Below are 27,102 nucleotides of genomic sequence, written 5' to 3' on the forward strand. Positions count from 1 at the left end.
AGCTGTGGCTTGTGGGCTCTAGAGCACAGGCTCAGTAGTTGTGGCACACGGGCTTAGTTGCTCCGCGGCATGTGGGACCTTCCCGGACCAGGGCTCTAACCCGTATCCCCTGCATTGGCAGGTGGGATTCTTAAGTGCTGCGCCACCAGGGAAGCCCTCCATATGTATTTTTTTAACATCTTTATTGGAGTATAATTGCTTTACATTGTTGTGTTATACATATATTTTTGCAGATGCTCTTCCATTATAGGTTATTGTGAGATATTGAATATAGTTCCCTGTGCTATACAGTAAACCCTTATTGTTTATCTATTTTATATATAATGGTGTGTATCTGTTGATCCCAAACTCCTAATTTATCTCTCTCCCCACCCCTTTCCCCTTTCGTAACCATAAGTTTATTTTCTATGTCTGTGAGTTTGTTTCTCTTTTATAAATAAATTTATTTATATTATGTTTTAGATTCCAGTATAAGTGATATCAAAATATTTGTCGTTAACTCACTTCACTCAGTATGATAATCTCTGGGTCCATCCATGTTGCCGCGAATGGCAATATTTCATTCTTTTTTATGGCTGTTCACTCAGATGTTTTTTAAGGTGACAATTTCATATATGTATGCACTGTGAAATGATTGCCAGTCAGGCTACATAACCCATGTGCCACCTCACAAAGCCACCATCTGAACACTTGAGATCAACTCTCTTAGCCAACGTCAAGTATACACTACAGTCTTGTTAACCATTGTCACTATGATGTACATTAGGTCTCCAGAATTTATTCATCTTATAACTATAAGTTTGTGCCCTTTGACCATCATTTCCCCCACCCCAGCCCCCTGCAACCACCATTCTACCCTCTGGTTCTAAGTTTCACTCAGCTTGAAAACTACAATTTGATGTCCCAGGTGTGTCTGAGATAGAGAAACCATAGCCTTAGGGGTGAGCTTGGGCCAGCCCACCCTGGCTTGCAAGAGCTGATTGTTAAACATTCAGGAATTTGGTGAGGGTTGTTAAACAGCATTATTAAAAAACTAACTCACATAAACTTAGTATCGAATAAATTATATTAAAAAACAAAGGTAATAGTTAAAACTCATTACTTCCTAATTTTTCTTACTATATTATTATCAGTGTCAGCATTCAGCAAACCTTTTCTATGAAGGGCCAGGTAAGGAATATTTTCAACTTTGCAAGACGTACAGTCTCTGTCATGACTATTCAACTCTGCTATAACATCTGAATTAAATAGTGGTGACAGAGTGCTAAAATATCCATTGCCAATATGCAAATGAATAGACATGGTTGTGTTCCAATAAAACTTTATTATGATTAATAATTATGTATTCATAGAGTTCATCAATAACTTTAATGAGTTATTATCAATTGTATTATTAATAACTGTAATAATTATATAATTTACTAGTGATTTTATTTATGTATGAGCACTGCAATTTGAATTTCATTTAATTTTCATGTGTCACAAAATATTCTTTAACTATTAAAAAAAATTTTAGGGATTTCCCTGGTGGTGCAGTGGTTAAGAATCCACCTGCCAATGCAGGGGACATGAGTTCGAGCCCTGGTCTGGGAAGATCCCACATGTCACGGAGCAACTAAGCCTGTGTGCCACAACTACTGAGCCTGCGCTCTAGAGCCCGCGAGCCACAACTACTGAGCCCGTGCGCCTTAGAACCTGTGCTCCGCAACAAGAGAAGCCACCGCAATGAGAAGCCCGCACACTGCAACAAAGAGTAGCCCCCTCTCGCTGCAGCTAGAGAAAGCCCATGTGCAGCAACAAAGACCCAACACAGCCAAAAATAAATTTTAAGTTTTTTTTTTTTTTGCGGTATGCGGGCCTCTCACTGTTGTGGCCTCTCCCGTTGCGGAGCACAGGCTCCGGACGCGCAGGCTCAGCGGCCATGGCTCATGGGCCCAGCCGCTCCGCGGCATGTGGGACCTTCCCGGACCGGGGCATGAACCCGCATCCCTTGCATCGGCAGGCGGACTCTCAACCACTGCACCACCAGGGAAGCCCAAATTTAAAAAAAAATTTAGATCACTCAGTTCACAGGCTCTACAGGACCAGGTGGTAATGCAAATTTGGTCCACAGGCCATAGTTTGACTGAATCTCATTCTTTATCCTGAAAATAGTTTGGCCAATAAATGTAAAAAGAAGTTGTGTTTCAGGGGCAGAATCAAGTCCCTGGTTTGGGATTCGAGCCCGACAGTTAGCCCATGCCAATTTGTCATGGCCCTGAGTGTGTATTATTTTCTATTGATTATTTGTAATTCAGATGCTGAATTTGATGCAGGTTTACTCAGGGAAGATGGAAATCACCCCTCCAATCACTCCTGGGTGACGAACAAGGATGTGAGACAGTAGGTGAGGTCTAGGTGGCTATGTGGGTACCATTTTCCCCAGAAGCTAAGGTTCAGCATTTTTGCGTGGCTTCTGTAGGTTGGAAGATTGCCCTTTCAGCCCGAGAAATTGGGCTGATCTCACCAGGAATCTCAAAAACAATGTTCACCTGAAGACTCTAATGCTGAAACGTAGCTCCCTGGAGAGGTTTGAACCCTGTCACCACCTGCCAGTGGCCCAACTGGAGAAGCTGTCGTAAGTCTTTTTGTGGTCGTCATGCTGTTGCCCAGTTGTTTGGTAGATTGAGTGTTTCTAGGAGAAACACAGAAATGGGGGAATGTGTGTATAATGGAGCAAAATTAAGTCGTGATTGTTAATGACATAGATGGGGCAATGAAGGCTTGAGTTGAGAGAGAGACAGACAGACAGAGAGACAGAGACAGAGAGACAGAACTACATAAAAGTACATATTTGCACCTAATATCCTAGAATATATAATTATAATGAGCTTGATGTGTCCATTATCCAGTTTATGAAATAGAACCTCACCGGTACTATTTTCCTTCCCCACTGATCATATCAATTCCCAACCCCATGACCCCCACCCCCGCATAGCCATCTTGAATTGGGTTGATCAGGCTCCTTATTTGTATTTACACTGATAATACTGTATATGGATCCTTAGACAGAGCACAGTTTTGCAGTGCTTTGAATTTCACATAAGTGGCCTCATTAAGCGTGTGTGCTTTTTCAAATCAACCGGCATTTTAGTCTTCATCAGTGTTTAGTTGTTTCTATAGGCTGTTCCTCTTTCGTGCTGAATGATAACATTTGTATGAATGTGCAACAATTTAGGTGTCCATCTTACTTGCCACCGAGGGTTGAGCTATTAACACACACACACGCACGCACACACACCCCGACACACCGACACACGTTAGTAGAATTGCCATGTCATGGAGAGCATTCATCTTCACTTCTACCAGGATTGTTTCCAGACTGTTGGTACCAATTTGCAGTCCCACCAATGGTGTGTATGAAAGTTCCCCCAACTCCAAATTCTCATCTGACTCTTGTTACTGTTACTGCTTTTGACAATCTGTTGAGCAGAAAATAACATGTTATTGTTTATTTATGACTCAAGTACCACTTTATTATTTTTTAATTGAAGTATAATTGACTTACAATATTATGAGTTTCAGGTGTACGGCACAGTGATCTGATATTTTTCTACGTTACAAAATGATCTCCATGATAAGTCTAGTTATCATCTGTCACCATGCAAAGTTATTACAACATTAGATACTTTCTTGTTTACATTTGTACTTCCCTCACCACGAATGAAAACGTTTCCAGGACCTTCCTATACATCTTAGTTTCTCTAATACGAGTGCCTGCTTCTGTCTTCAGTGCGTGTTTCTATTTTTCTTTACCTTGTGAGATGGTGTCTCTTCCCAGGTCACCTCCATATATGTTATTTACTGTTTAGTCATTGCTGGTCCCTTTCTCTTCCCTCTTCATCCCGCTCTGTAACTGTTTTCCTGATCCCCAATTGCTTCTCACATCAAAATTCTATCCTCCCCCTTAAATCTGGGAAGTCCTAAGAGCTGGTAACAGAAGTAGGATGAGGCCTTTGCATTTAGAAGGAAAGCCCTGATTGAAATCTTCATCTCTCAGCACGAGACAAGGAAAATCCTGTTGCAGGCATGAATTAAATTGCACCCTGTCTGTGTGTGTCTCTCCCACAGGTTGGAGAACTGTGACCTCACGTCACTTTCCTGCAAAAGTCTTATCTCTTCTCTTGTGAGTAACAAGAATCTGACCCATTTGAGCTTGGCAAAAAATGCCTTGAAGGACGATGGGGCGAAACAGCTTTGGAATGCCTTGCAACGCTCTCAGTATCCTCTGCAGAGGCTGGTGTAAGTCCCCAAATGTCCTATTTTTGGAACTCCCTGGAGTAGAATAGGGCAATGGAGAGCAACTGTGATATATGTGTCCATTTATGCAACATACTTATTAAGCCCCTACTGCATATTAGGCATTGTGCTGATACTGGAAGAAAGCATAATAAAGAGGAAGGTGGTTATGATTTCAGTTTCAGAGGCAAATTATCTAGCAGCAGAGTTCTCAAACTGTGTGCCGAGGTACCCAGGGGTGAACTCACAGAGGCGCTGCAGGATATTTTAAATGTAAGAGATACTGACATCTGTTCATCGTGGCAAGAACAATTAGCCTGAGGTGGTTCTGTTCTAATATCAGGTTGTGCTACCTTCCTTTCAATGATGTCATGTCTTTGCAAAGCTCCATCTTTAGCAATTGCGATCACGAGAGCAAGTGCATTGCAATAATGTTTTTAAACAGATTTTATTTTATTTTTTGGCCATGCTGTGCGGCTTGTGGGATCTTAGTTCCCTGACCAGGGATTGAACCCCGGACCCTTGGCAGTGAAAGCGTGGAGTCCTAACCCGTGGACCCCCAGGGAATTCCACAGAGCAAAATTTAATTAAGTACAGGGGTGATGTGAAAAAAGTGAGATGCTAAGAAGGGCATAAATGGAGAAAGTTTGGGAACCTCTGATCCAATGTATTCCTCTAACTCCTAGAGTTTGGGAGTGAGTGTTAGACCTCTGAGATCAGAATAATGTAATGTGACCTGGCTTTCTGCTTAGAAGTGAGTCATGTATCAACCTCAGTGATATGGACCAGCATACATACTAACTGATATCCTATTTGGTGTTTATCTCACTCTATCCTGAATTCTTTAAATGACTTCCCCTAGGTATCAGGGCACATTGGCTGTCATTAACAGAAATTAAACTCAGACTGTCTTAAACCGTAAAGAAATTTGCTGGCTGGTAAAACCAGAAATGCTGAACTGACACACAATATCCCCTGAACCCACTGAAGCTTTCAGGATCCCAAAAAGAAGCAAGAAATGGTGCAGCTGCTTTGGAAAACAGACGGGTCTCTCCTCAAAAGGTTAAACAGAAACGTAACATGAGTCAGCAATTCTACTCCTTGGTATACATGCAAGAGAAATAAAAACAAAATCTGCACAAAAAATTGTACACGGATTTCCATAGCAGCATTATTTGTAGTAACAAAAAAGTGGGAAACAATCCAAGTGTCCAAAAGCTGATGAATGGATAAAGTGTGCTCTATCCATATGATGGAATATTATTCAACCATAAAAAGCAACAAACTATATATTAATACATGCTGCAAAGTGGATGAATCTTGAAAATATTATGCTAAATGAAAGAAGCCAATCACAAAAGACCACATATAGTATGATTCTATTTATATTAAATGTCCAGAATAGGCAAATTGACAGGAAGAGAAAGCAGATTAGTGGTTGCTAGAGCTGGGGTGGGTGGGGGAAGAAATTGGGAATGACTGCTAAAACGTACACCGTTTTCCTTTTTGGGGTGATGAAAATGTTCTAGAATCATGGTAAATGTTGTGCAACTCTGTAGATATACTGAAAACCAATGGTGTGTACACTTCCAATGGGTGAACTAAATGGCACGTTAATTATATCTTGATAAAACTGTTATACCAAAAAAGAAGAAAAGGCAGGAAAGAAAGCTAAGGGTGTTTTGGTGTTTCTCTGCAGGCTGAGAAATTGTGCCTTGACCTCTGAGTGCTGTCAGGATATGGCTTCTGCTCTTGATAAAAATAAAAACCTGAGAAGTCTGGACCTTGGTTTTAACAGCCTGAAGGACGACGGGCTTATCCTGCTCTGTCAGGCCCTGATGAACCCTGACTCTGGCCTACAGATTCTTGAGTAAGTTGTCCCCGTTTCCTTCTTTGAGACCAAGTGTCTATAAAATTCTCTTGGGGTAGAATGTGGGAATGTGTTTTGCACTTCTGGGGTGTTCCCTCCATTTGGTTGGAGGACTTGGAAACTTCAGAGCGGTGGTTCTCAACGTTCAGTCCTCAGACTAGGAACCTTTTCATCAGGGAAGTTGTTAGAAAGGCAAATTCTTGCATCATTTGTCTCTCTGTGTCTGGTTTATGTCACTGACCATAATGCCCTCAAGGTCCACCCATGTTGTCACAAACAGAATTTCGTTCTTTTTATCGGCTGAGTAATATTCCATTGTATGTATATGCCACATCTTCTTTACCCATTCATCTGTCGATGGGAATTGAGGTTGCTTCCGTGTCTTGGCTATTGTGAATAGTGCTGCTATGAACATGAGGGTGCAGGTATCTCTTCCATATCCTGGTTTCAATTCCTTTGGGTCCATTCCCATAAGTGGGGTTGCTGGATCTTGTGGTGCCCTGAGGGTGGGGACCCCCCCAGTCTGTGCTTCACAATCACCTCCCATGATTCCCGTGAATGCTAGAGTTTAAGGACCATTGTTAAATTCTTCCATTCAGTGAAAGATAAAGAAGAATTTGTTAATTTTAGACTAATACCTTAGATGGCGAGTCTCCCAAAATCAATGTTTATGCTTAGGGAATCTTTTTTTTATATATATTTTTTCCTTCTGCTAAAGGTCTCTATGCTAACATGCATACTAGCCAAGTGATTCGAAAGAATTCATCCTATTTTTAATTGTTTTAGTGGTTACCCTAAATATTTAGAAAAGATTTATAGACATCTCTGATGACAAAGGTTGAAACATTTTTTTGAGTTTTTTTTTATTATTGGTGTATAGTTGATTAACAATGTTGTGTTAGTTTCAGATGTACAGCAAGGTGATTCAGTTATACATATACAACTTTTTTTTTGCCTCTTTCCTACCTGCATTTTCTGTTCACTGTTGGTATGATGCGGGTTCTAAGTCTAGATCACTTTTTTTCACTCAGAAATGTTAGCTTTTATTTTTTTTTGAAGTAAAGTTGATTCATAATATTATATTAGTTTTAGGTGTACAGCATAGTGATTCTGTATTTTCATAGATTATACCCCCATTAAACATTATTATAAGATAATGGTTACAATTCCCTATGCTGTACAATATGTTCTTGTTGCTTATCTATTTTATAAATAACAGTTTGTATCTCTTAATTCTGTACACCTAATTTGTCCCTCCCCTCTTCCCTCTCCCCTTTGGTAACCACCAGTTTGTTTTCTATGTCTCTGAGACTGCTTCTGATCTCGGAGAGGCAGCAGTGAGTGGTGGTGTGAAGCGAGATCTTAATTCCCTGCCCAGGAATTGAACCTGGGGAGCCTGGATGAAAACCAGGAATCCTAGCCACCACACCCCCTGGCTCTTGCCCCCAGTGAAAAATGCATTTCTTACAGAGGCAAAAAAGAAACCTGTAAACAGGTACAAAGTTTATTATTAGAGACATAGCACAACAACAAGTGGGAGAGCACATGGAGAAACAGTTTGCTTAGTTAAGATAGAAGCAGGGCAGAGACGCACACCTGGAGAGAAAGGGTGTGGGCGTACCCCCTAATGAGGAGTAGCCCCATAAAGAGGCGGTTAAGTCATTCATATAAGGCAGTTCTCCCGGGTCTTTGTTTACCTTTGGCCAGTTATCTGGTTTCTTTTTCCACACCTGACCTTCCCTAGGACCCTCCCCAACTTGCGTGTGCAACTTTTTTCCAAGATGGATTTCATCCCAGAGGCCTATGGGAGGGCCTTAGCATCACATGTTATGCGGTGGTGCCCCTCCTTTTTTGACCCCCAAGGAGCCTTTCTGCACATGTGCAATGTCTCCCTTGCCCCAAGGATGGGAAATACGTAACCTCTTGATCTTTCAACAGAGTTTGTCCCACTCTGTTCCTGCCATAAAAATGTCCAGTGTCTGGTTATTTACCCTATTTCTGTCGCTGGTTTTTATATCGAGGTGCAGATCTCGAAATATAGACAGGAGTCCGGTCATAAATATGTAGTCCTGGAGCCCGTTTGTCTCTTGCTTCAGGAAATGTAAACAGGGGGCTGATAACGAATGTCTGGCCTGGAACCCATCTATCTCCTGCCTCACTTTTATTTTGCATATATAATATATTCATTTGTGTTCTTTTTAATATTGCACATATAAGTGATATCACCTAAGTCTAGAGCATTTAAATCACAGTATGTTACATCCTTAATTTCTAGGATTAGTCCTGATAATGGATTTCATTTTTGTTGATAATTACTCGAAGGGAGTTCTGGAGGTCACAATTCTTTTACTCCAGAAAGTTAGTCTTGGGTTGTTTTTTTTTTTTTAATTATTTATTTATTTATTTTTGGCTGTGTTGGGTCTTCATTGCTGCTCGCGGGCTTTCTCTAGTTGCAGCGAGCAGTGGCTACTCTTTGTTGCAGAGCACGGGCTCTAGGTGCACGGCTTCAGTACTTGTGGCTCATGGGCTCTAGAGCACAGGCTCAGTAGTTGTGGTGCACGGGCTTAGTTGCTCCACAGCATGTGGGATCTTCCCTGACCAGGGATCGAATCCCTGTCCCCTGCATTGGCAGGTGGATTCTTAACCACTGTGCCACCAGGGAAGTCCTACTACTATATTTAAAATAATCAACAAGGACTTACTGTATAGCACAGAGACCTCTGCTTAATATTCTGTAATAGCCTAAATGAGAAAAGAATTTGAAAAAGAATAGATACATGTATATGTACAACTGAATCCCTTTGCTGTATGTCTGAAACTAACACAACATTGTTAATCAACTATACTCCAAAATAAAATAACATTTTTAAAAAGAAAAATAAGATACTTGGAATGAAATGACTCATTCCGGTCAGAGTGTGATTTCCAGGCTGTGAGCAGCTAGGCTGGCTGAGCTCTCAGGTGAGGGATGTGGTGACTTTTCCGCTGCCTGTTTCTCTCCCACAGGCTGGACAAGTGCCTGTTCACCTCCGTCTGCTGCCGGGCCATGGCTTCTGTGCTCCTCAACAACCAAACTCTGAGATACCTGGACTTGAGCAAGAACGACATCGGGTTCGGGGGCATCCTCCACCTGCGTGAGGCCGTCAGGAAGAGGAAGTGGGGATCTGAGGTCTCTCTGTAAGTCTCCACTGGGTTCCCTGTGCAGGATGCATAGCCCTAGGAAACATCCTCATCAGCAGTGAGATTCTGGACCCCAAATGCTGTCGGCAGATGTTGCTAATGACCTTTGTTCCTTTCCTAGGGATATTTAAAAATAAATTTATTTATTTTATTTATTTATTTTTGGCTGCGTTGGGTCTTCGTTGCTGCGCACGGGCTTTCTCTAGTTGCTGCGAGCGGGGGCTACTCTTCGTTGCGGTGCACGGGCTTCTCATTGCAGTGGCTTCTCTTGTTGCAGAGCATGGGCTCTAGGTGCGTGGGCTTCGGTAGTTGTGGCTCGCGGGCTCTAGAGTGCAGGCTCAGTAGTTGTGGTGCACAGGCTTAGTTGCTCCACATGTGGGATCTTCCCGGACCAGGGCTCGAACCCGTGTCCCCTGCATTGGCAGGCGGATTCTTAACCACTGCACCACCAGGGAAGCCCTCCTGGGGATTTATAGTTTCCTTCATGGGGCTGACAAACCACAACTCCTGCGTGTGAAATGAGAAAATAAACCTGGATTCTACTGTCTGCTCTTTTTTTTTTTTTTTTTAAATATTTGTTTGTTTGTTTTTTACAGTAGGTCCTTGTTGGTTATCTCTTTTAAGTATAGTGTGTACATATCAATCCCAAACTCCCAATCTACCCCTCCCCCCAACTCTCCCCCTCCCCCGTAACCATAAGTTCATTCTCTAAGTCTGTGAGTCTGTTTCTGTTTTGTAAATCAGTTCATTTGTATCATTTCTTTTAGGTTCCGCATATAAGCAATATCATATGGTATTTGTCTTTCTCTGTCTGACTTACTTCACTCAGTATGATAATCTCCAGCCCATGCATGTTGCTGCAAATTGCATTATTTCGTTCTTTTTTATGGCTGAGTAATTAATATTCCATTGTATATATGTAGCACATCTTCTTTACCCATTCTTCTGTTGATGGACATTTAAGTTGCTTCATGTCTTGGCTATCAGAAACAGTGCTACGGTGAACACTGCGGGGCATGTATTCTTTCAGGTTATGGTTTTCTCTGGATATATGCTCAGGAATGGGATTGCTGGATCATATGGTAACTCTATTTTTAGTTTCTTAAGGAAACACCACACTGTTCTCCATAGTGGCTGTACCAATTTATATTCCCACCAACAATGTAGGAGGGTTCCCTTTTCTCCACACCCTCTCCATCATTCATTGTTTCTAGATTTTTTGATGACGGCCATTCTGACTGGTATGAGGTGGTAGCTCATTGCATTTTTAAAAAATTTTTATTTATTTATTTTTGGCTATGCCTCACAGCTTGTGGGATCTTAGCTCCCCGACCAGGGATCGAATCCGCACCCCCTGCATTGGAAGTGCGGAGTCTTAACCACTGGACCGCCAGGGATGTCCCCTCATTGTAGTTTTGATTCGCATTTCTCTAATAATTAGCAATGTTGAGCATCTTTTCATGTGCCTCTTGGCCAACTGTAAAAAAAAAAAAAGTAAAAACATAGCCATCTGCTCTTAAACTGTTTGTTTCTTCATCTTCTCTCCTGTCTTAAACAAATGAATGTGTTATCATCACTTACCAGATCTGTGGCTGTGAAGTGCTTAGTGGATCTTTCTGTTTCTCCATCTATAATTTTGGCTTGGCATCCTCCTCCAGGAGACACTATGAGGATTGGAAGAAAGTGCATCTATAAGGCACTAAGTTCAGTGCCTGAGACCATCATGATCTCAATTATCGATGGATTCTGGGTATAGGTCATAGGAAACAGCTGGTTTATTCATTATCTTTTGCTCTGGAACAAATTATCTCAATGCTTAATAAGGCAACACACATCTGTTGTAAAATTTCTGAAGGTCAGAAATACGGGAGCAGTTTAACTGGATGGTTCTACTCAGGCTCTTTTACGAGTTGAATTAAGGTGTTGACTGGAAGGTGATGAGGCTGGAGGACCAACCTCCAAGCTCACCCACGTGGCTGTTGGCAGGAGGCCTCAGTTGCCCTCTGCAAGGCTGCTCCTAACGTTGCAGCTAGCTGCCTCCTGAACAAGTGATGGGAGAGGGAGGAAGGGGGAAGGGGGGGCAAAAGTGCCCAAAACAGAGCCACAGTCTTTTATTACTGAATCTTGAAAGACCCATCCCTTCTGCTCTATTCTAATGGTCACACAGACCCACTATAGCCCAGTGAGAGAGGGGGCTACATGAGAGTGTGAATAACAGGAAGGAGGATCTTTGGGCCACTTGGAGGCACCTGCCACACCTTCTAATTGGTGGATCCAAGGCACCTGGGCTTCATCCCTGAGCTCTTGAGAGCTGCACCATTGATTTTGAGCTCATTGACCAGAAAAATACATTCACAGCCTACAAGTTGAGAGGTAGGTTTTATTTAGTAGGAATTTTTAGGACTTCAAGCCCAGGAGTCAGAGTCTCAAGTAACCCTGAGAAAACTGCTCTGAGGAGGTGAGCGGGGAGCTAGGATATATAGGAGTTTTGCAACAAAGGGCAGGTGGTAGGAACAAAAGATTACTGTTAATAAAAGAAAAGCAGATACCTCGAGTTAAGTCGTATAGCACTTTTCTGTGTATGGGAAGATGCAAGAGTCTGGGCTCACTGAAATCATTCCTTTGGTATGTATCTCAGCTACTTGGGGTCAGTATCCTGTGTTTTCTCATCCTGAGTTCCCTCAGGGCTCACCGTGGGGAGTGGCTGTAGTCTGTTGGCTGCTAGATGGCAGGTGTTCTTTGTTTCCTTCCTGAGTTGCCTCGGTGCTCACCAGCTCACCACTGGGTTGCAATCACTGATGACTGTGACATCCTTTGTTTACTGATACGGCAGGCAATATTCTATTTACAGTAAGTCCCCTACATATGAACCTTCAAGTTGCGAGCTTTCAGAGATGTGAACGTGCATTCACATCTGTGTGTGCCTGTCTGGCATACATTGTCTCGTGCATGCGCCCTCTACTGGTTGTGCAGCTTGCCCTCTGTCTCCTATGGCTGAGGATCCTTCAGCTCTGCCATGTCCCACCTCCTCTCCCTCCTCCAGTCAGTAACTCTTCTTGCCTGTTCACTCAATGCCAGCCCCTGTATGCCAGCTGTTATACTGTACTATTGTACTTTCCAAGGTACTGTTCTGTAAGATTAAAAATGTTTTCTTTGCTTTTATGTATTATTTGTGTGAAAAGTATTATAAACCTATTATAGTACAGTACTATATAGCTGATTGTGTTAGTTGGGTACCTAGGCTAACTTTGTTGGACTTACGAACAAATTGGACTTACAAACGCGCTCTCAGAACGGAATGTGTTCGTATGTAGGGGACTTACTATATCAATCTCATGGGTGGTAAATTTCTGTCCTAGAGGTTTTACATATTTTCCAGCACTGCAAAAGAAAACCAAGCATAGGAGAACCAAACCTGATTCTTATCCTTCTCAGGGAGAAGAAACAGAGCGATGGAGTGGATATGATGAGAAGACTAGAGGGCCCAGTAGTGAACGACAAAATACTGAAGATAGTTCAGGACTGGAAAGATGAGTGCTGTGATAAGGCAGAGTGGACACATTGATCTGGTGACGCCCTGGATAAGTTTTTCCTGATGAAAAATTGGGCAGTGGTTTCCTATGCTGTGGGCCATTCTGAGTCTACAATGGCTCAGTTAGTTCTGGGAAATGGTGTAACGCGTGACCTCCAAATAGCTCCCTCGGAGATACTGAAGGTCACGTGTCAGACATAGATTAGTCACGGAATTGGGGGCAGCACGATAAGGAGCGTTCCAGCTCACTTCTATTCCTGGCTTCTGGAAGTCATTGAACATGTCATGTTAACATTGTCTCTGGGAAATATCTGACTCACCTACTGGAGTATTGTGAGAATTGAATTAAAAATGTGCATGAATGCAATTCAAAAACTTGTCAAGTGTTGTTTATTTACAAATAGACTTGTACGTCAACTGTTACGAAGGAAAACATCTTGCCTCAAAAGAGGGTCCGCTACTGTATAGCACAGGGAACTCTGCTCAATGTTATGTGGCAGCCTGGATGGGAGAAGTCTTTGGGGGAGAATGGATACATGGATATGTAGGGCTGAGTCCCTTTACTGTGCACCTGAAACTATCACAGCATTGTTAATTGGCTATACTCCAATCCAATACAAAATTAAAAGTTTTTAAAATAATAAAAAAATAGGAAAAAAACAGGGTCCAGAGAAAATTTCTGAGGGAGATAATATAGTAAGTGATGGAACAGGGAAATCACCTCATGTTTAGGGAACTCTTTTTTAAAAAGTGAAATGTGGGACTTCCCTGGTGGCACAGTGGTTGGGAATCTGCCTGCCAATGCAGGGGACACGGGTTCGAGCCCTGCTCCGGGAAGATCTCACATGCCGCGGAGCAACTGAGCCCGTGTGCCACAACTACTGAGCCTTTGATCTAGAGCCCGCGAACCACAACTACTGAGCCCGTGTGCCACAGCTACTGAAGCCTGCGCACCTAGAGCCCATGCTCCACAACAAGAGAAGCCACCACAATTAGAAGCCCGTGCACCGCAACAAAGAGTAGCCCCAGGGCTCTGCAACTAGAGAAAGCCTGCGTACAGCAATGAAGACCCCATGCTGCCAAAAATAAATTAATTAATTAAAAATAAATAAATAAAAATAAAAAGTGAAGTATGACTCAACTTTTTTTTTTGAAGGAGTTTAGTCCATTAATAAACAAATTAAAGCGAATTTCTCTTGGATGTGTACTAGGCTGAACCTGGACCCAGTTTGGAAGGTCTAGAGGGTGGTTTCCTGAATTCTGTCTCCCTAGTGACCATCACAGGACCTTGAGGAGCCTTAGAATGTGCAGGTGGCCTCCTGTGCAACGTCGTGGAATAGACTGCACATCAGGGCAGACTCTGCGCTTTTTTTTTCTTCTGGCCACACCGTGTGGCTTGTGGGATTTATTTCCCCAACCAGGGATTGAACCTGGGCCCTCTGGACCAGCAGGGAGTTCCCCAGACTGCAGTTTTTCAGGTCCTAGCTATCTAGCACAGGACTAAAGTATTAGGGCAGCATTTAGAACTCAAAGATCTAGAAAGCAGTCATACAAGTATTTTCTTTTGAAACAGTCCTCTTATTCTACACAAAGTGATAACCGGGTATTACCTACGTTGGTTTCTCAACTCTTTAAAGGGGTTTTGTTGCAAAAGTCAGAGCAGTTGAGACCCTCAACCCCACCCCCAGTCCATTCTTCAGGGGTGCACAGAAATAAATGTCCATCCAGAGTCGGACTCTAAAGTGAAAATTTGCTTTAATTTGTTCTCCAGAGCCCAGAATTTCGCATGTCATGCATTGCTAAAAGGATTCACAGTGACTGAGGTGAGGCTGCCCAAAATGCTTTGCCTGGGGTGGGCAGGCTCGGAGGTGAGCAGTGTAAAGCCAGAGAACCCCCCTCAACTGACACGTTCCCCAGAAGGACCTAGGAGACCCCCACTTTGCTAAAGCAAGGAGGGACTATGCCTTGAGATGAGCAAGGCTGAAAGTGTGATCGAGGTTTCCCATCTTCGTGGCACACTTTATTAACACGGAATCTTTAAAGATGCTGTAGCCTAGCTCCCAGCTCCAGACATCCTGACTTAATTGGAACGGGTGTGGCCTAAGTATGAGGGAGTTCGAAAGTTCCCCCAGGTGATTCCAACCTGCAGTGAAGTTTGGGAACCACCGAAGTAGGAGATATTGTTACTGTGGTAACCATTTTGCAGTATATGTCTGTGAAATCAACATGTTATACACCTTAAGCCTACACAGCATTGATGATTCCCTCAATAAAGCCGGAAAAAAAGAAAGAAATACTTTGGGAGGTAACCATTAATGTGGAGGCTCGAGGCACAAGGTAGCTGGTGTTGCTATTAACCAAGATGGGCACTTTTAAAAAATTTTTATTTTTTACACAATTTTCAAAGTTTACTTTCCATTTACATTTATTACAAAATATTGGCTAAATTCCCCCATGCTGTGCACTACAACCTTGTAGCCCGTCTTACACCCAATAGTTTGTACCTCCTACTCCCCCACCACTCTATTGCCCCTCCCCCTCCTCACTGGTAACCAGTGGCTTGTTCTCTATATCTGTGAGTCTGCGTCTTTTTTGTTATATTCACTAGTTTGTTGCACTTTTTTTAGATTCTGCATATAAGTGATAAAATACAATTTGTCTTTCTCTGACTTATTTCACTTAGCATAATGCCCTCCAAGTCCCTTCATGTTGCTGCAAATGGCAAAATGTTCTTTTTATGGCTGAGTAATATTCCATTGTATGTATATACCACATCTTCTTTATCCATTCCTCCGTTGGTGGACACTTAGGTTGCTTCCATATCTTGGTTATTGTGAATAGTGCTGCTATGACCGTTGAGGTGCAGGTATCTTTTCAAATTAGAGTTTTTGTTTTTTTCCAGATATATACCCTGGAGTGGACTTGTTGGGTCATATGGTAGTTTTATTTTTAGTTTTTTGAGAAATTTCCATACTGTTCTCCATAGGGGCTGCCCCAATTTACATTCCCACAACAGTGAACAAGTGTTCCCTGTCCTTCACACCCTGTCCAGCATTTGTTACTTGTGGTATTTCTGATTATGGCCATTTTGGCAGATGTGAGGGGATATCTCATTGTATTTTTAATTTGCATTTCCCTGGTGATTAGCAATGGTGAGAAGAGGGGCACTTTAGAATGTTGGAAAATATTCATTTGATAACAAACAGGTATATATATTATGAGCTCACAGGACTCCAGGTTAGAGAGTTTTATGGAGAAAGTCAATTGAACAAACAACAGCAGCATCATTAGAGAGTGGTCAGTAAATGCCAGGTCTGGTAAAATGAGGGGACACCACACACACACACACACACACACACACACACACACACACACACACACACACATCATTGCTCTGGGACAGCCAGGTGAGGGCTGTAGCGGTCCTGGGCACAGGTGTGCTAAGGGTGATGCAGCATCCTCACCTGTTAGGTGGGAAGGGGGCGGGGCATGCAGGTGCAGAAAGCAGCTGCTCCACATCTACCCTGGGTCTGGCCATTTAGAGCCGTGGCAGCCAATGGACGGCAACAACGTCACCGGCCCAAGATTCCCCAAAGACCCGTCACCACATGGTTGCCAGTTGGGATCTGGTCTTGGAGACGAGGAGTGAACTTGGTGAGTAGTTTCTCCTGTCTTGTTCCTGGTGCCTTTCTCTCCCCGTTTTTCTCCATTCCTGGTTGGAACTGTTCATTGCGCCCTGTTCTGTGCTCCCTCTCTCTCCATTTAGACTAGTCAGAGCCCAGAGACCAAAGATACCCTTAGGCAGAAGGAAGTGTCCCATTTCCCCGCTTTGCTGAAAGGGTCTACCCACAAAACATATCTGTTTGGGGTGTTTCAGTACAGCTCTCAATTCTTCCCAATCTCTAGGTCTAAAGTGCAGGACAGAATTGGGGTGCTCTGACTCAAGGGTCGAGACCAGCTGATGTCTGGTCCACATCTTACAAGACTCCTTTGTTAATTCTGCTAATAATATGTTCACTATGGCTTACAGCCATCAAAGTGCTATATGGTCCTGAGGGTGTTTGTCAAGAGAGGAAACTGAGTTACAGGTGAGTTAAAGGCGTTTGCCTGGGGCGCTAAGAGGTGACTCAATATTTGAAACGGGGTCTAACTGATGTCAAGCCCTGTAATCTTAACTGCTTCTGTGGAATCATTCAAGACACCTGTGCAGCAAATGAACCTATCTACAAAACAAGCAAACTCACAGACTTGCGGTTGCCGAGGGGGAAGGGGAAGGGGTGGGTTGGGAGTTTGGGGTTAGCAGGTGCAAACTATTACATATAGAATGGATGAACAACAAAGTCCTACTGTATAGCTCAGGGAAATATACTCTACACCCTGGGACAAACCATAATGGGAAACAATATAAAAAAAAGTATATATGTGTATAGCTGAGTCACTTTGCTGTATAGCAGAAATTAACACAACACTGTGAATCAACTATACTTTAATAAAAAAATTTTTTAAGATACCTGTGCAGAAAGGTGTTTCAGGAAAGAGTATAGATAAAGGATAGAGACAAACACAGCCTTGGTGAGTCATTTGTTCCCAGAAAATAGCTTTGACCACCAGTCTTTTTTTTTTCTTTTTCTTTTTTCTTTTTTGGCTGTGTTGGGTCTTTGTTGCTGTGCACACACGGGCTTTCTCTAGTTGTGTGAGCAGGGGCTACTCTTCGTTGAGGTGCATGGGTTTCTCACGGCAGTGGCTTCTCGTTGCAGAGCACGGGGCGCACAGGCTTCAGTAGTTGTGGTGCACAGACTTAGTTGCTCTAGCAGCATGTGGGATCTTCCCAGACAGGGATCGAACCCATGTCCCCTGCATTGGCAAGCGGATTCTTAGTCACTGCGCCACCAGGGAAGTCCCTGACCACCAGTCTTAACTTACATCCCTACAACCTACAGTCCTGCTTCTATTGGCATAATGTCTTTGCCTTCTCACCCATCCTGCCTCGATTTTACAGGAGGTGTCCCGTCAGCCTGTCCCACGTTAATCCTTCCACCTGGGCTCTCCTTCCATCAACTCACCTGTCTTTTGTGTTTGATGTATCAGTTCCCAGTCTGGGATGTATTGGAAGAGGTGGAGTGTCAGAATCAGATGCACAGGACAACGCTCTTTCCTAAAAGAGAGCAAGCTCTTCCACTTTACAGAACTTTACAGAACCTCTGATTTCAACTCTGTAAAGTGAGAACAATAATAATAATAATATTATTATAGTAACAATACAGTAATCGTTATATATTGATACTGTTTACAGAAAGTTTACATGAGATGCTGCAAATCTCCTAAGAAGGGATTTAGATAAGTACTCATTTAATTTTTGTTTTTGTTTTTTGCAATACGCAGGCCTCTCACTGTTGTGGCCTCTCCCCTTGCGGAGCGCAGGCTCCGGACGCACAGGCTCAGCGGCCATGGCTCACGGGCCCAGCCGCTCCTCGGCATGTGGGATCCTCCCGGACCGGGGCTCGAACCTGTGTCCCCTGCATCGGCAGGTGGACTCTCAACCACTGCGCCACCAGGGAAGCCCAGTACTCATTTAATTTTTTTCTTTGCTTCTTCCACTTAATTTCCTCTTAGCTCTGAGCATATAAACTTTCTCAATCATCTCATGGGAATTCCCTGGAGGTCCAGTGGTTAGGACTCAGCGCTTTCACAATGGGGGCCTGGGTTCAATCCCTGGTCAAGGAAATAAGATCCTGAAGGCTATCATCTCGTCCTAAAAATAACCTTCCCTAAACCATACTGATTTCTTTTTAACTACCCCTGAAGGTTTTGTGATTCTCTTCTTGCTCCTCTAATCCCTCTGGTGGATTGCTTCACGCAGTGAGGCAGATGTTTAATTTGAATTATGGATAGATACGCGTTTGTGTGGCAAGCTGAAATGCATTCTCTTTTAAATAAGCCTCCCTTGTTAATTTAGTCACTTAACCAGACAGTTGGGAGATTTTTGTTTTGTTTGTTTTATGTTTTCAATCTCCATGTGTCAAGGTAGTTGTACATTAGAGGGAAATATATAATTAGGAAATTTTCATTTAATTTTTTAAAATTTATTTTATTGAAGTCTAGTTGACTTACAACGTTGTGTTAATTTCTGCTGTGCGGCAGTGACCCAGTTATACACATATATGCTTTTTCATTTTCTTTTCCATTATGGTTTATCACAGGATATTGACTATAGTTCCTTGTGCTATATAGTAGGACCTTGTTTTATTTGTTTGTTTGTTTTTTTGCGGTACGCGGGCCTCTCACTGTTGTGCCCTCTCCCGTTGTGGAGCACAGGCTCCGGACGCGCAGGCTCAGCGGCCATGGCTCACGGGCCCAGCCACTCCTCGGCATGTGGGATCCTCCTGGACCGGGCCTCGAACCCGTGTCCCCTGCATCGGCAGGTGGACTCTCAACCACTGCGCCACCAGGGAAGCCCGGACCTTGTTTTTTATGCATCCTATATATACTAGTTTATATCTGCTAATCCCAAACTCCCAATTCATCCCTCCCCTTTGGCAACCACAAGTCTGTTCTCTATATAATTTTCATTTAATTGTAACCTAGGAAATCTTAGTTGCTCTGTGGTTAGGATGCAACCTTTTTAATGCGTCCTTAGAAATAAGTATTCTCACTTTTTCTGCCAATAGGGTCAATGTTTTTCCTAAATATTATATAGGAATGTTCACGGAAGCTTATGTTCTTTCGAGCGTTCTGTTTTGAGTAATCCAGCACATAAACTTTGTCTCTCCATCATCAGTAATGTCCATCTTTTTTTTCTTTCATAGATGAGTAATGGTAAGAATGAATTGCAGTTTTGTTTGTTTGTTTGTTTGGCGGTGCCTTGTGGGATCTTAGTTCCCCCGACCAGGGATCGAGCCCGTGTTGCCTGCACTGGGAACGCACAGTCTTAACCACTGGGCGGCCAGGGAAGTCCCTCAATTGTTTTAGTAAAATGCATTTATTTCTATTAGCTTCTACAAACATGATTTTTAATGGGTGATACCTTTTAGTATTTTGAAAAAGCAAACAGTATGGGGAAATATGAAGTAAAATGTGTCCTTTGCTAGGCCCAGTAGTTCACCACCACCCACCTTGATCCATTTTATGCTCATCCCCCAAAGATAGTGTGTATACAGGGGGTGAGGGTTGTATTAAATGTCTTTAGAGGCTGAGGCACCAACCTATGCTGATTACTGAGCATTTTTAAGGATGCAGAGTGCAACGATGCCTGAATTAACCCACGTTATTGATCAACCCCTAAATGACCTTCAGTCTGGCTATTGTGAACAAAACTATCTAATAATAATTACATTTAAATGTATTATTTATAGATATCATTCAGTAGTGAAAGAGGAGATTTGCCAGATTTAAGAATTATTCCTGGGCTTCCCTGGTGGCGCAGTGCTTGAGAGTCCGCCTGCCGATGCAGGAGACGCGGGTTCGTGCCCCGTTTCGGGAAGAGCCCACATGCCGCGGAGCGGCTGGGCCCGTGAGCCATGGCCGCTGAGGCCTCTCACTGTTGTGGCCTCTCCCCTTGCGGAGCGCAGGCTCCGGACGCACAGGCTCAGCGGCCATGGCTCACGGGCCCAGCCGCTCCTCGGCATGTGGGATCCTCCCGGACCGGGGCTCGAACCTGTGTCCCCTGCATCGGCAGGTGGACTCTCAACCACTGCGCCACCAGGGAAGCCCAGTACTCATTTAATTTTTTTCTTTGCTTCTTCCACTTAATTTCCTCTTAGCTCTGAGCATATAAACTTTCTCAATCATCTCATGGGAATTCCCTGGAGGTCCAGTGGTTAGGACTCAGCGCTTTCACAATGGGGGCCTGGGTTCAATCCCTGGTCAAGGAAATAAGATCCTGAAGGCTATCATCTCGTCCTAAAAATAACCTTCCCTAAACCATACTGATTTCTTTTTAACTACCCCTGAAGGTTTTGTGATTCTCTTCTTGCTCCTCTAATCCCTCTGGTGGATTGCTTCACGCAGTGAGGCAGATGTTTAATTTGAATTATGGATAGATACGCGTTTGTGTGGCAAGCTGAAATGCATTCTCTTTTAAATAAGCCTCCCTTGTTAATTTAGTCACTTAACCAGACAGTTGGGAGATTTTTGTTTTGTTTGTTTTATGTTTTCAATCTCCATGTGTCAAGGTAGTTGTACATTAGAGGGAAATATATAATTAGGAAATTTTCATTTAATTTTTTAAAATTTATTTTATTGAAGTCTAGTTGACTTACAACGTTGTGTTAATTTCTGCTGTGCGGCAGTGACCCAGTTATACACATATATGCTTTTTCATTTTCTTTTCCATTATGGTTTATCACAGGATATTGACTATAGTTCCTTGTGCTATATAGTAGGACCTTGTTTTATTTGTTTGTTTGTTTTTTTGCGGTACGCGGGCCTCTCACTGTTGTGCCCTCTCCCGTTGTGGAGCACAGGCTCCGGACGCGCAGGCTCAGCGGCCATGGCTCACGGGCCCAGCCACTCCTCGGCATGTGGGATCCTCCTGGACCGGGCCTCGAACCCGTGTCCCCTGCATCGGCAGGTGGACTCTCAACCACTGCGCCACCAGGGAAGCCCGGACCTTGTTTTTTATGCATCCTATATATACTAGTTTATATCTGCTAATCCCAAACTCCCAATTCATCCCTCCCCTTTGGCAACCACAAGTCTGTTCTCTATATAATTTTCATTTAATTGTAACCTAGGAAATCTTAGTTGCTCTGTGGTTAGGATGCAACCTTTTTAATGCGTCCTTAGAAATAAGTATTCTCACTTTTTCTGCCAATAGGGTCAATGTTTTTCCTAAATATTATATAGGAATGTTCACGGAAGCTTATGTTCTTTCGAGCGTTCTGTTTTGAGTAATCCAGCACATAAACTTTGTCTCTCCATCATCAGTAATGTCCATCTTTTTTTTCTTTCATAGATGAGTAATGGTAAGAATGAATTGCAGTTTTGTTTGTTTGTTTGTTTGGCGGTGCCTTGTGGGATCTTAGTTCCCCCGACCAGGGATCGAGCCCGTGTTGCCTGCACTGGGAACGCACAGTCTTAACCACTGGGCGGCCAGGGAAGTCCCTCAATTGTTTTAGTAAAATGCATTTATTTCTATTAGCTTCTACAAACATGATTTTTAATGGGTGATACCTTTTAGTATTTTGAAAAAGCAAACAGTATGGGGAAATATGAAGTAAAATGTGTCCTTTGCTAGGCCCAGTAGTTCACCACCACCCACCTTGATCCATTTTATGCTCATCCCCCAAAGATAGTGTGTATACAGGGGGTGAGGGTTGTATTAAATGTCTTTAGAGGCTGAGGCACCAACCTATGCTGATTACTGAGCATTTTTAAGGATGCAGAGTGCAACGATGCCTGAATTAACCCACGTTATTGATCAACCCCTAAATGACCTTCAGTCTGGCTATTGTGAACAAAACTATCTAATAATAATTACATTTAAATGTATTATTTATAGATATCATTCAGTAGTGAAAGAGGAGATTTGCCAGATTTAAGAATTATTCCTGGGCTTCCCTGGTGGCGCAGTGCTTGAGAGTCCGCCTGCCGATGCAGGAGACGCGGGTTCGTGCCCCGTTTCGGGAAGAGCCCACATGCCGCGGAGCGGCTGGGCCCGTGAGCCATGGCCGCTGAGCCTGCGCGTCCGGAGCCTGTGCTCCGCAAATGGGAGAGGCCACAACAGTGAGAGGCCCGCATAACGCAAGGAAAAAAAAAAAAAAAAAAAAAAAGAATTATTCCTGGAGACACTTCCCTAGTGGTCCAGGGGTTAGGGCTCCGTGATTCCACTGCAGGGGGTATGGGTTTGATCCCTGGTCGGGGAACTAAGATCCTTCTTGCCTCTTAGTGTGGCCAAAAAATTTAAAAAAAAAGAATTATGCCTGGAGCATTCTTAACAAGTACAAAATATTTATGTTGTCACAGACCAGCCTTCTAAGTAAGAGAAGAAATGTCTGGCACAGGTCATGAGTGTACACTGTAGATACCTGTAGAACAGGGTGATTTAGTGGATGGAGGTTCCAAATCTGCTCTGATGGCTAATGATGTTGAGCATCTTGTCATGTGCTTATTAGTCATCACTGTATCTTCTTTGGGGGAATTGTCTATTCAGATCCTTTGCTTGTTGTTAGTTGAGTTATTTATCCTTTTTTTTTTTTTTTTTTTTTTTTGCGGTACGCGGGCCTCTCACTGTTGTGGCCTCTCCCGTTGTGGAGCACAGGCTCCGGACGCGCAGGTTCAGCGGCCATGGCTCACGGGCCCAGCCGCTCCGCGGCATGTGGGATCTTCCCGGACCGGGGCACGAACCCGTGTCCCCTGCATCGGCAGGCGGACTCCCAACCACTGCGCCACCAGGGAAGCCCTATTTATCCTTTTATTAGGAGGTTTTGTTACGGGGAAGAGCCAAATCTGACTACGTGTTGGATCTGTTTCTTTTACTTTAACCTTTGCTTCCTGTTGCCTTCGTTCACTAAAAGGATACTGTCTATACATAATGGCCTGCCTTGGGGAAACCTGCCCTCTGCCTGAAGGTTAAACCAAAATGCCTTTGTTCAGGGAAACATCCTGACCCGGTCCACCTGCGGACGGCTGCAAGAAAGAAGAAATTAACACATCCCCTCCCGGAGGCTGGCCATTCCAGGAGATATTTGCAAACTTTATGGCCTTTTTCTTTACTTCCTCGTCTCCTCCCCGTCTCTGTTCTTTAAAAGAAGCTGGCATCCAAACCCTGATAAGATGGTTATTTGGAGACTTTAGTGTGCCATCTTCTCAGTCTGCCAGCTTTCCGAACACCTCGTCTCCAATTTATTGGCCTGTCGTGCGGCGAGCAGAGCCAGCTTGGACTTGAGACCAGTTTTATATTTTCTAGATACAAGTTCCAGATCAGATATTTTCAGATATTTATCAGTATACTTTTTTTTTAAGTAGTACCTTCCTTCATCTACCTTTAAATTTATTTATTTTATTTATTTTTGGCTGTGTTGGGTCTTTTGGCTGCACGTGGGCTTTCTCTAGTTGCGATGAACAGGGGCTACTCTTTGTTGCAGTGCATGGGCTTCTCATTGCGGTGGCTTCTCTTGTTGCGGAGCAGGGGCTCTAGGCACGCGGGCTTAGTGGTTGTGGCACGTGAGCTCAGTAGTTGTGGCTCACTGGCTCTAGAGCGCAGGCTCAGTAGTTGTGGCACACGGGCTCAGTTGCTCCGCAGCATGTGGCATCTTCCCGGACCAGGGCTTGAACCCGTGTCCCCTGCATTGGCAGGTGGATTCTCAACCACTGTGCCACCAGGGAAGCCCTATCAGTGTACTTTTATACCAAAAATCTTTACTGTGTTTGTATAACTGAATGTTATATTAACAGGCACAACCGGAATCAACTGATCTAAAAACTGTGTGACTGATTTTCAGTAAGTGGTGGGAACCTATTTGCCAATTCCCTTGAGTCTAGCCTGTTAGCCAAGATCCTTCATTGGCAAGTGTTTTCAATCTTACTCTGTGCCAGTTGCTATTTCAGGAACTAAGGATACAGGCAGTAAAATATCCCAGAGCTTATATTCTGGTAACAAGATAGATATGGCATCAAGTAATTGTAAGTCTATGAAGAATTGTTACCTGTTTATTGGGCTTCTCTCAGTATCTTTCACAAAAGGAATAGAGAATGTCATTCCATCTGGTGAGTCAATTGAGGCTGGTTGTACAAACTTGAGAATTTGATGCAAGGTTCTCTTTTGAATCGTGTCACTTTTCCAACAGGTCCCATTTGCTTCGTTTACCAAAGAATCATTTCTGCATCAAAACCTGAGCTCTCAGCCTTGCATTAAGATGGGAGAAGCCAAATTATCCTCCTTTTCCAACTATGGACTGCAGTGGTGTTTCAAGCAGCTACACAAAGAAGAGTTCCGGATATTTAAGGCATTACTAAAGGAAAGCGCTTCGGAACCCGCAGCCTGCTCCTTTCCACTGGTTGAAGTGGATAATGCCGATTCGGAACAGCTCACGTCCCTCTTGCATGAGCATTATAAAGAATCTTTTGCCTGGAAGATATCCATTGACATCTTTGAAAAGATGAGCCTGTCGGCCCTCTCAGAGATGGCCAGGGATGAGATGAAAAGTGAGTAAGACAGATTTGGGGCAGATCTAGGGGTAGGAGAAAAGGGAGGTGACCTCAAGTTCCCATGGGAATGGGAAAGGTATCATTGTTCTCTCAGGGGGTCCACCGCTACAGCGTGAGTCTGAACTAGGAGAGCTAACTCACTCATTGGTCAACCTCCCTGGCTGGAAGCTAGAGTCATCTCCAGTCTGTGAAACAATGAAGGAGAAGACAGGGGTAGATAAACCCTCTATCTGGACAGAATTTGGTCAAAGTTAGTAGATGGGATTTGTAGTCAGAAGTGCGTAGCTCCGGTGCCACCACAAGTATGACTTCTGGCAAATTTTCCCCTACTCTGACCCCTGGATTCCACATCTGGGAACAGTAACTGTGATGCTTATCTGTGCTGTTGCAAAGGTTCCATAAGATAATGTATAGAAAGTGGCTAACAAAGCTTCACTCATTTTTTGAGAACACTAATGGCTGTACAATGGGCATCTCCCTTATTTCTTGCCCCAGACTGAGGCACTAAGGTTCAAAGAATTTCTCTAAGGACTGACCTTCCTCAGAATGTTGGTGCCCATATTATAGCAACGTACTTAGATCAAATTGTGTAGTTATCTTAAGGTATTTAGGAGAAAGGTAGTAAAAAAAAAATAATAGCTCTCCTTCATCAGGAGGAATTGTCTCCTCAACTGTGGACAAAAACTTAACAAAGAGCCCCAAGTGTAAGCAATCAGATTGGCCCTAAAGACTTACATGCCTATATGTAGCTCATCGGCTGTAGCTGCAAAGGACTTGAACAGAAGCTATTCTTTTGGAGCCTCAAAAAAGCCCTGGGTGGAAAACATATTAGTATTATTCACAGGAAATAAGGGTTATAAAATTAAAATAATAGTTGGTGTTTACCAATCAGTACCCCAGTCTAAATACCATGTTGAGGTTGTCATGTGCTCTGCTATTGATTTTCAAACTCACCCAAAAAATAGGTTCCCCATGACAGAAGCTAAAATAGATTCTACCAAGTTACACAAGTTGACCAAGTTCATGACCTAATATGTGACAAAAATTACTTAACATTCATTTTGCGTATCTTTAAATTCTCACGTAAGTTGACCAAGTTCATGACCTAATATGTGACAAAAGTTACTTAACATTCATTTTGCGTATCTTCTCGTGTATCATGTGCCAGAGATTTATAGCTTGCAATGCAATAGGTAAGAGGGATAAATGGGCAATTTTTTAAATGGATGGTGTAGAAAAATATGTGAAGACTAGAATCACTTCCTAGAAGAAGTAAGGTTTAGGCTGAGACAAAAGTGAAGTAAAGGAATTCGCCGCGCTAACTGGGTAGAGGGGAACATTCTGACCAAAAGAGAGCAGCGTTACGAAGTCTTTAACAAAGAAAGAGGTTGGATAGACCATGAAGCACTGGAGACAATATGGCAGGAGATGAAGATAAAAAGATGGTCTAGGGGCTTCCCTGGCGGCGCGGTGGTTGAGAGTCCACCTGCCGACGCAGGGGACGCGGGTTCGTGCCCCGGTCCGGGAAGATCCCACATGCCGCGGAGGGGCTGGGCCCGTGAGCCATGGCCGCTGAGCCTGCGCGTCCGGAGCCTGTGCTCCGCAACGGGAGAGGCCCCAACGGTGAGAGGCCCGCGTACCGCAAAAAAAAAAAAAAAGATGGTCTAGAAGTCAGACAGCATCTTGAAAATAATTTTAAGAGCAAAGCATAAGCAATTAAATAGTTTTAAAGGGGCAGGGGTAGAAATAATCAAACTGGCATTTCAACATTGTTGCTGAAGTCATGAGTGGTCTGGAAAGAGTCATGAGTGGATGTGGGGAGACCAGTTAGGGGTCCATTCTAGCATCCCATGGGAGAAATAAAGGCGGCTTGGACTAGGGTGATGATGGCAGTTAAAGAAAAAGTAGAAATGGAATTGGAAGATATTTTGGAAGCAGACACAACAGTTTTTGAGGACTAAATGCAGAGGGAGAATATGGTATCAAGCACGGTACCCAAGTTTCTGGCATGAGTGACGGGGTGGATGGGGTTCCATTGCCTCATCCCAGGGAATACTGGAAGAGATTTTTGCAGCAAGTAGATGGGGGAGGGGGA

General features: G+C 43.4%; 2 protein-coding genes across 2 annotated transcripts in view; both read left to right on the plus strand.

Annotated features, from left to right (window-relative positions):
- The window catches only part of NLRP8 (NLR family pyrin domain containing 8), a gene marked incomplete at its 5' end in the record, with an annotated part of 18,307 nt that extends 8,978 nt beyond the window's left edge, over nucleotides 1–9,329 (plus strand). Inside the window, 4 exons of the mRNA XM_007457494.1 lie at nucleotides 2,462–2,617; nucleotides 4,111–4,281; nucleotides 5,978–6,148; nucleotides 9,155–9,329. Of these exons, the coding sequence (XP_007457556.1) occupies nucleotides 2,462–2,617; nucleotides 4,111–4,281; nucleotides 5,978–6,148; nucleotides 9,155–9,329 (673 nt within the window). The remainder of the gene's footprint in view (nucleotides 1–2,461; nucleotides 2,618–4,110; nucleotides 4,282–5,977; nucleotides 6,149–9,154) is intronic.
- A 15,362-nt stretch (nucleotides 9,330–24,691) lies between these two features.
- The window catches only part of NLRP5 (NLR family pyrin domain containing 5), a 31,844-nt gene continuing 29,433 nt past the window's right edge, over nucleotides 24,692–27,102 (plus strand). The window contains exon 1 of the mRNA XM_007457453.1: nucleotides 24,692–25,004. Within this exon, the coding sequence (XP_007457515.1) occupies nucleotides 24,716–25,004 (289 nt within the window). The 5' untranslated portion in view covers nucleotides 24,692–24,715. The remainder of the gene's footprint in view (nucleotides 25,005–27,102) is intronic.

Source organism: Lipotes vexillifer, unplaced genomic scaffold, assembly GCF_000442215.2.
Source record: "Lipotes vexillifer unplaced genomic scaffold, Lipotes_vexillifer_v1.1 scaffold995, whole genome shotgun sequence".
Taxonomy (NCBI): domain Eukaryota; kingdom Metazoa; phylum Chordata; class Mammalia; order Artiodactyla; family Lipotidae; genus Lipotes; species Lipotes vexillifer.